Source organism: Priapulus caudatus, unplaced genomic scaffold, assembly GCF_000485595.1.
Source record: "Priapulus caudatus unplaced genomic scaffold, Priapulus_caudatus-5.0.1 Scaffold79, whole genome shotgun sequence".
Classification (NCBI taxonomy): Eukaryota; Metazoa; Priapulida; class Priapulimorpha; order Priapulimorphida; family Priapulidae; genus Priapulus; species Priapulus caudatus.
The window spans coordinates 409,292-418,801 of record NW_014577140.1 but is presented as its reverse complement, the minus strand read 5'-3'; the positions used below and the strand labels follow the sequence as shown (position 1 = coordinate 418,801).

Genomic DNA, 9,510 nt, shown 5'->3' with positions numbered 1-9,510 from the left:
GAGAATAATGATTAAAATTGATTGTTCAATTGAATGTTTGAATGAATTAAATTGATTGTTCAAATGAATGTTTTAAATATTAAATTGATATTGTTCAATTGAATGTTTGAATGATTAATGATTGTTCAATTGATCATCAATTGATCATGAACAATCAATTGATCAATTGAACGTTTGAATGATTAAATTGACTGTTCAATTGAACAATCAATCGATCAATTGAACAATCAATCGAATAATTGAATGTTTGAATGATTAAATTGACTGTTCAATTGAACAATCAATCGAATAATTGAATGTTTGAATGATTAAATTGACTGTTCAATTGAACAATCAATCGATCAATTGAACAATCAATCGAATAATTGAATGTTTGAATGATTAAATTGACTGTTCAATTGAACAATCAATCGAATGTTTGAATGATTAAATTGACTGTTCAATTGAACGTTTGAATTTTGACACATATCCCCTCCCATAGTTTCAGACTACGTAATCAGCGCGAGGCATAATGGTTATCGCGAACGTACGTGCCAGGGCGGTCGAGTTCTGTATGTCACGCAGGGGCGGATTCAGACCGTATTTGCCGTATTGGGAAATACGGTCTAGATTTCAAAGTTCCCTTCGAAATTTTGCGCTCACTGTTGGGTGGTGTGCCCTTTTTGGGGATGTGCCCTTTAAATCTGGAAAAATACTGTCTAGCCTCAGCCCTGGAACCGGCCCTGATGTGTGTATGCGTGGTTCACTATCAGAGCGTGGTTCACTATCACAGCCGCGCCTTGGTGTACGACCAACATAATACATGTTGCGCGCGCGCGTGTGTGTGTTTGTGTGTGTTTGTGTGTGTGCGTGTGTGTGAGTGTGTGTGCGTGTGTGTGCGCGCACGTGTGTGTGCCTGTATATGGGTGTGGCCGTGTTGGTGTGCGTGCGTGTGCACGGATGTGCGTGCGTGTGCACGGATGTGCATGCGTGAGTGTGTGCGTGCATGCTTACGTATGTGTGCGCGCCCGCGTGAATGTGTAACAGTGCGCAGTCAATTTGTAGATTATTTAAAAGTGACTGCTCAGTTAAAGTAATTAATTTAAAATATTCATGGTAGAATTATACATGTGACTAGCTAAGGATGCAACACACAGGATGTAAATTCTACTGCGTAGACGCACACCCGGACCTGTGAAGGCAGAATTCGGAGAAGACCGGACGTGCGCAGTTGAATAACATAGTGTCGAGTTACCGAGTACACGTATGTGTACACGTGAGTGAGACGTGATTGCTAGATGTTTAACACGTTGTTGGGGAGAACGTGTGCACGTGTACGCAATGTGGTCTCACACGCGGGTAGAAACATATGACGTCACCTCGCTGGTCGTATATATATAGACACACCTTGGGAGCTCTCCCGGGGTGCGCACATATATTCTTACTGCGTTGGAAAGCCTGATGTACGGACGGACGGACGACCTCAGAGACTGACGGACGGACGACCTCAGAGACTGACGTACGGACGGACGGACAGAGTCATATGCTATGCTAATACAATTCTGGACTCTTGCTCACGTGTGTGTCATGAGCGGTAATAAATTCTTGTGCGTGGAAAACTCACTTATGGACTTGTGAAATCATTGGTGTTATCTTCGTTACTACGCCTCACCAGACACAGGGAAACTAGTTAACATTCCTTCATGCGGTAACGCAAACACGAAACGAGACAACGGGTTAAGAACAACAAAACACCGCAGGATTTAGAACATTATCACCTACACGATCACGTGCCTACACACCGTCGGGCACTTTCTCGACGTAACTAATTAACACAAACTGAAACGTAACCCTACTAGGTTTCAAATGTGAATAAAATGTAGTTATAGTAAATCGTTTGTCAGGAACCTAAACATAGGCTAGGTAATGCAAACAGTAAATAAACTTTGGTTTTCAACGTTTTTAGGGAACCATTTCACAACCTCATTGTAAATGTTACGTAGTGGTTTATAACAAGATTTTGGCAAACGTTTGTTAAGAACCGACATGTAACGTTACTATCAACGTTTACTGAACTTTAACAAAACGATTTTGGCAAACGTTTTTCAATAACTTAAATATAACCTTATTATAAACGTTTTACTAACCGTAATAAAACGTTTTTAGCAAACGTTTTTAAATAACATAAATATAACTTTATTAGAAACGTTTTACGAACGTTTGGAAAACGTTTCATTCATACCAAACCATAAAATAACCATTCAAAAACGTTGCGAAAACGTTATGTGTTAGCTGGGCAGGAGTCTACGGTCGCCTGTCATTTAATGGATGCCTTGCTTCGCACCTGGTGTTCTGAACATATAAATACATTACATAACCATCTCATAATAAAGGTCGACTTTACGGGAAATTATAGTACCGCATCGAATTCGTGCAAAGAGATGAACCGCAATAACGGCTATAAAATGCTATGCAAGTTTTATTGATAATTACTTTATTAGTTGTTCAATTTCGAATTCATAGCTGCTTCGTATAATTCAATTTTCGCGAGTACAACTTACCAAAGAAGCGTGAAGAGAAGGGGTTTGACGTGCTTATCATAAATCTCAAACCACTTTTCAAGATGCGGGATAACCTGTCCACTTCCCATACACAAAACCTGGAAAGTATTTCATTACGTAACATTAATATCTGTTCGCTGTCTCAGTCGCGGTTATAGCCATAGTTGTGGTAGTGGCGATGATGTGGATGCCGATGAAAACAACGACAATGACGATGATAAATTCTCGCGTTAACTTGGGCCATGTTCTATAATGAAAGCTAATATTTTTTAGCCTCGTAAAGTAGTAGGGCCTAACTAACGACTATACCGACCTTCTGCTCCTTTCCACAAACTGCTAGCACATACGGCTTCCACGTGTTTCCAGAAAACCACGAGACCCGTATGTGTGGAGACAGCGTGTTAGCGCTAAAATTCACGAGATATTCACAAGTTAATCATACAATCCTATAGCAATCCAAGTCACATTTGTTCGCTCCTTATGCGCGCTTTCGGCTAACAAATTTCTTGCCCGACACAGCCATGAGTGCATGACACACAGCGTCATAGAATAATCTACCTACGCGAGCTTTTTGCGTTTTTTATCAGAGAGAGAAGTTACGTACACCAAAATACCCGTACGAACCTTTAATGCGTAAAAACGAACCCGGGCATCGCCTGCTACCCCACTAATGATGATTATATGAATATTATATTATTAGAAAACATTAACATGTTCGCGATAAAACGGTAGAAATCGACTTACTCTCCTCCTGGAGGAACGTAGGAAAACGAACTGTTGACCTCGGAGCAGTAGGTCGGTGGCAGCTCGTGCCATCTCTTAAAGTGACGATTGAGGATTTGGTCGGCACAACCTGAAGACGACGCGACACGTCTTAACACCCAGAAATAGCAGACCCTAACAGCAACAACTCCTACCTAAATACACGCGGTGTTAGTAGTGTGCTCGTGCAGTGCAGTAAGCGCGTTCAGTATGTAAATGTGTATAGCACAACGTTACTCCTTCATCTAGCTAAAGAGTCGTTTAACGTAATGACGGTAGGCTATATAGCAAACATCGAGCATTTTGCTTCTCGTTGGTACTTTATGTAGTCAATATGTCAAGCAACTTGCTGCCGGTAGACGAGACACTATAGAATTGACCGCGTTTTCAGCTCGCGCTTAAATTCCCCTACCGCTCTCTCCACGTAGAATTATAGTCACTTACTGCTAAAGCCGAAAAACGAATCCTCGCAATTTCGGGCCAATTTCCGTAACTTTTTGAAAGTATTATGAGCGGCCGTCGGTTCTACGACCATGACGCTGCTGTGGAACGTCTGAGGCTGGCGATGGTAGGCCACAGCTAGAGGAGAGCTGAGGTTCGCCGAACAGATGGTCGATGTTGTAGTGCACCTGCGAGAGAATGAATTGTCGCATTTTCATCCAGATAATCTACACATTATTATGTGAAACAGGCAACAGCGTATATCGTGTGCAGAGAAACAGAACGTTGTTTGGAATGAAATGCAGGATAACATTTCGTATATATAAGGGAGAAGAAAACGTGCGCGCCAAACCTTAAAAGCGCGCGTTGTGAACGAGAGGATAGGCAGAGGTTGAAGGAGAAGGACGTACCAGCGTGGATATGCAAGGAACACACATTCTGAGTATTGGCGGCAATACTGCCAAGTGGAAAGTGCTGCTAGGGACACGTCCATGACGGACATCCGCATGGCGTTGATCCGCTCCAGGCCGCTAATTGGTATCATGTCGTGGTACAGCTCCGATAGCAGGTCTCTACGCATGCGCACACACCCACATTTAATGTCATCACACACGCATTCCGTTACTAGATTACGTCAAGCTTATAATAGACGCAACAAAGGTTATGATGATCATACGTTTTGTTTTACCCGTAATGAACGCGTGCGGATTAGGGAGAACGAGTAACCGCATGTTACTGGTCATTTTCTCACCTGAATTCCAGAGAGACTTTGTTGGTAATCATGCAGACGAGTCTACGGGTGACCTGAGCATGACGCAGTAAGTGTCCGAGTACGAGCGCACCGATCGCCTCTCCGTCTGTCTCCGCCGCAGTCACGTAGGCTTCGTCTTCAAACGTGGCTGCAAATATTACAGGTTTCGTTAACGTGAAACATTAGGAAAGGAATCTCGATCTGCGTTGCCCCCTAGCGGCATTTGACACTCGCTCTGACATTCTGTAGATTGTATATCATACCACCTACCTGGCTCGGGTCTGCACGGAATTCGTTGTGTGGCCTTCCTCTCTTTACTTCTGCGTAAGTTCCCGCAATTTCCCGTGCGTGGGACTGTATCGCTGATCTTAAATCATAGATTAACATTAGAAATCTACCATATCTCATATGTAACAGATCCATGGTGGTATGTATATAGTGTGAGAGACTGTCAGAGACTGTGCAATAGAGAACAGCGGAGAGAGATCAAGAGAGAGAAGGAGAGAGAGAGAGACAGACAGAGAGAGAGAGGGGGAGAGAGAGAGAGAGGGGGGGAGAGGGAGAAAGAGAGAGAGAGAGAAAGAGCGCGCGAGAGAGAGAGAGAGAGAGGGGGGGAGAGGGAGAAAGAGAGAGAGAGAAAGAGCGCGCGCGAGAGAGAGAGAGCACGCGACGAGAGAGGAAAAGAGAGCGAGAGAAGAAAGCGGGTCATATTTACCGGTCATATATGTAGACACAGTTAATTTCTAATGTTAATCTATAATTTTAGAGCAGCGATACAGTCCCACCCACTAACCAGGAGGCTAAAAAGTGTGGAAATTTACGCAAAAAAAGCAGAAGAAGGCGACACGACGAATTCCGCGCAAACCTGAGCCAGGTATAATATGCTATGCAATCTACAGAGTGTGCGTCAAATGCCGCTAGGGGGCAATGCAGATCGAGATTCCTTTTGTAATGCTTTACGTTAACTGAACCTGTAATATTTGCAGCCACGTTTGAAGACGAAGCCTACGTGACTGCGGCGGAGACAGACGGAGAGGCGATCGGTGCGCTCGTACTCGGTCATTCGCTGCGTCAGGCTCAGGTCACCCGTAGACTCGTCTGCATGGTTACCAACAAAGTCTCTCTGGAATTCAGGTGAGAAAATGACCAGTAACATGCGGTCCCTCGTTCTCCCTAATCGGCACGCGTTTATTACGGGTAAAACAAACCGTACAATCATCATAACCTATGGTGCGTCTACTATAAGCTTGACGTAATCTAGTAAAGAAATGCGTGTGTGATGACATTAAATGTGGGTGTGTGCGCGCATGCGCAGATACCTGCTGTCCGAGCTGTACAATGACATGATACCAATTAGCGTTCTGGAGAGGATCAACGCCATGCGGATGTCCGTCAGACTCATATACGAATCCCTAGCAGCACTTGACACTTGGCAGTATTGCCGCCAATACTCCAAATGTGTGTTCCTTGCGCCTGACACGCTGGTATGTCCCTCTCCTTCAACCTCTGTTCAACCTGTCTTTCCTCTAGCTTTCAACGCGCGTCTTTAAGGCTTGGCGCGTACGTTTTCCTCTCCCGTATATGAGATGTGATCCTGCATGTCACTTCAAACTACGTACTCTTTCTCTGCACACAATATACGCTGTTGCATGTTTCACATAATAATATGTAGATTACCTGGATGAAAATGCGACGTGTCATTCTCTCGCAGGTGCACCACAACATCGACTATCTGTTCGGCGAACCTCAACTCTCCGCTGTGGCCTACCATCGCCGGCCTCAGACGTTCCACAGCAGCGTCATGGTCGTAGAACCGACGGCCGCTCATAACACGTTCAAAAGGTTACAGAAATTAGCCCGAAATTTAGCCCGAGGATTCGCTCGACTTTAGCAGTAAGTGACTATAATTCTACGTGGAGGGTTGGGAAATCTAAGCGCAAGCTCTAAACGCGGTCAATTCCATAGTGTCTCGTATACCGGCAATAAGTTATTTGACATATTGACTACATGAAGTACCAACGAGAACCAAAATGCTCGATGTTTGCTATAGCCTATACTGTCATTACGTTAAGCGACTCTTTAGCTAGATGAAGAATTCACCTGCTATGCTATCCACCTTTACATGCTGAACGCGCTCACTACACTGCACGCGCACACTACTAACACCGCGTGTATTTAAGTAGAGTTGTTGTTGTTGTTAGAATCTGATATTTCTAGGTGTTAAGACGTGTCGCGTCGTATTCAGGTTGTGCCGACCAAATCCTCAATCGTCACTTTAAGAGATGGCACGAGCTGCCACCGACCTACTGCTCCGAGGTCAACAGTTCGTTTGCCTACGTTCCTCCAGGAGGAGAGTAAGTCGGTTTCTGTCATTATTTTCACGAGCATGTTAATGTTTTTAATAGTATGTATGACATTGATATAATCATAATGAGTGGGGTACACGGCGTTACCCGGGTTCGTTTCTACTCATTAAACCGTACGTGCGGGTATTTTGGCTTACGTGAACCTTTTCTGATAAAAAACGATAAATCTGTCGCGCGTGTGCAACTTTTATGGCGTTGTCTGTATTGTACTCATTACATGGTTTTAATCGGAAAATAATTTGCTTGCCAAAGGCGTGCATATAGAACGAACTTATGTTAATTTTTATAGCATTGCATGATTAATTTGAATATCTGCATGAATTTCAGCTCTAACGCGCTGTCTCCAGACATACGGGTCTCGTGATTTTCTGGAAACACGTGGAAGCCGTGGATGCTAGCAGTTTGTGAAAAGGAGCGGAAGGTCGGTATAGTCGTTACTTAACAACTTACTATAACAGCTACTCAACTACTCTAACAGCTAAAGGAATATTAGTTATAATTATAGAATCTGACGTGAATTAACGCGAGAATTTATTATCGTCATCGACGTTGTTTTCATCGGCCTCCTCATCATCGTCACTACCACAACTATGGCTATAACCGCAGCTGAGACCGTGAACAGATATTAATGTTACGTAATGAAATACTTTCCAGGTTTTGTGCATGGGAGGTGGACAGGTTATCCCGCATCTTGAAAAGTGAGTTGCTATTTGACAAGCACATCCTACCCCTTCTATCCCTCAAAACCGTTAGATTTTTGGTACGTACTATAGGCCTATATAAATTCTTACCAGTTTACAAATTGCTAATACCTAAATTGGGGCAAAATTTATGAAAATTAGCAGCAAATTTGATCGTATTGTTACCGTATTATAATAATTTATTACACGTAATATATTATTTTCGTATTATATATAATGTGGATGGAATTATGGCGTCTGTCACTCGCGGCATATCACGTACACCACTTGCTTACAGTATAGAACAAGATCCCGAGACCTTTACCAAAATGGGAAAAGAGTGTCAACGTGATAGAAGAATGTTCCGTGGCACCTCTAGAGAAGTTAGCGCTGGAGGAGGAAGTAACGCGGATGGTAAGTAAACCAAGGCTTGAATCTGTACGAACCCATAATAAACACGTATGAACCTATATTAAACACGTACGATTCTATATTAAACACGTACGATCCTATATTAACCACAATCGAACCTATATTAAACACGTATGATTCTATATTAAACACGTATGATTCTATATTAAACACGTACGAACCTATATTAAACACGTACGAACCTATATTATACTCGTACGAACCTATATTAAACACGTACGAACCTATATAAAACACGTACGAGCTTTGATTAAACACGTACGAACCTATAATAAACACGTACGAATCTTTATTAAACACGTACGAACCTATATCAAACACGTACGTTCCTATATTAAACACGTACAAACCTATATTAACCACGTACGAACCTATATTAACCACATACGAACCTATATTAAACACGTACGAACCTATATTAAACACGTACGAACCTATATTAACCACGTACGAACCCTAATTAAACACGTACGATTCTATATTAAACACGTACGAACCTATATTAAACACGTACGAACCTATATCAAACTCGTACGAACCTATATTAAACACGTATGAACTTATTAAACTAGTTCTGCGCGAGTTTAAACTACTATAATTCATTTCAACTAATTAATTCAAACGAATTCATTTATTATTGAATAAATGAATTAACGCGTCTGCACGTACATACCATTGCATTGCATATCACGGTTCTTTGGTAAGTTGTACTCGCAAGGACATTATATTAAATGAATCAGCTTTCAATTAGAAAGTTACCATCTAATAAAGTAACTATCGATAAAATGTGATAAAATTAGGCTTTCGTAGCCGTTATTGATTAGGGGTTTCACATATTTGTATGAATTCAACTCGGTACTATGATTTTCTATGAATTTGACCTGTATTATAAGATGGTTATGTAATCTATTAATGTTCAGAACACCACGTGCGAGGAAAAGCATCCATCAAATCGCAGGCGACCGTAGACGCCTGCCTCAATGCCGATGATGTTCAGCTGGTATGAATAGATGAAGCTAGCGATGACCGATGAAGGACAAACCTCGGACTCAACATGAAACCTGAGAATGAACTACGAGCATTGCAAATGTTTAACGATATAGTAACGAATGTATTATTGACAAATGCTCGAAGATGATTAGCAGATTATGATAATATTTATTGATTGTTTATTTGACTGAATAGGAAATTCGGGACATCAGGCGAATCTTTCTTACATGTTATTACTGATGGTGGGATTAGAACAGCAGTAGAAATTTCAGGAGAAAACAACATAAATCCTGGCGAGGAGCACAGACCATGAGTCTCGTTTTTTTTGTTTTGTTGGGGGGGGGGCCATCAAGGCGTGTGATGCCTTTCTAATGAGATTAATATACATGATATTAGAGAGCATACTACATTTTTTAAACGATCATGTGTCTTTATTATTATTATTAATAATAATATTACTTTTTATAAAAGTTATAATTGAGATCGCCTGGGACGTCTTCATGGGCGCAGCTTGTATCGTTGTTGTAAACGAGTGCTTTAAATTAATA

The 9,510-nt window shown here is 41.9% G+C and overlaps 1 protein-coding gene and 1 long non-coding RNA gene across 2 annotated transcripts; both read left to right on the top strand.

The window, feature by feature from the left end:
- Window positions 1–5,596: 5,596 nt before the first annotated feature.
- LOC106821600 (glycogenin-1-like) lies at window positions 5,597–6,852 on the top strand. The gene is made up of 5 exons (XM_014826483.1): window positions 5,597–5,628; window positions 5,810–5,978; window positions 6,206–6,336; window positions 6,508–6,533; window positions 6,740–6,852. Exons 1-5 carry the CDS (start codon window positions 5,597–5,599, stop codon window positions 6,850–6,852), a joined length of 471 nt encoding a protein of 156 aa, XP_014681969.1.
- A 730-nt stretch (window positions 6,853–7,582) lies between these two features.
- Window positions 7,583–9,510, top strand: LOC106821609. The gene is made up of 3 exons (XR_001395753.1): window positions 7,583–7,620; window positions 7,839–7,954; window positions 8,893–9,510. It is a non-coding gene; the product is annotated as an uncharacterized LOC106821609 (long non-coding RNA).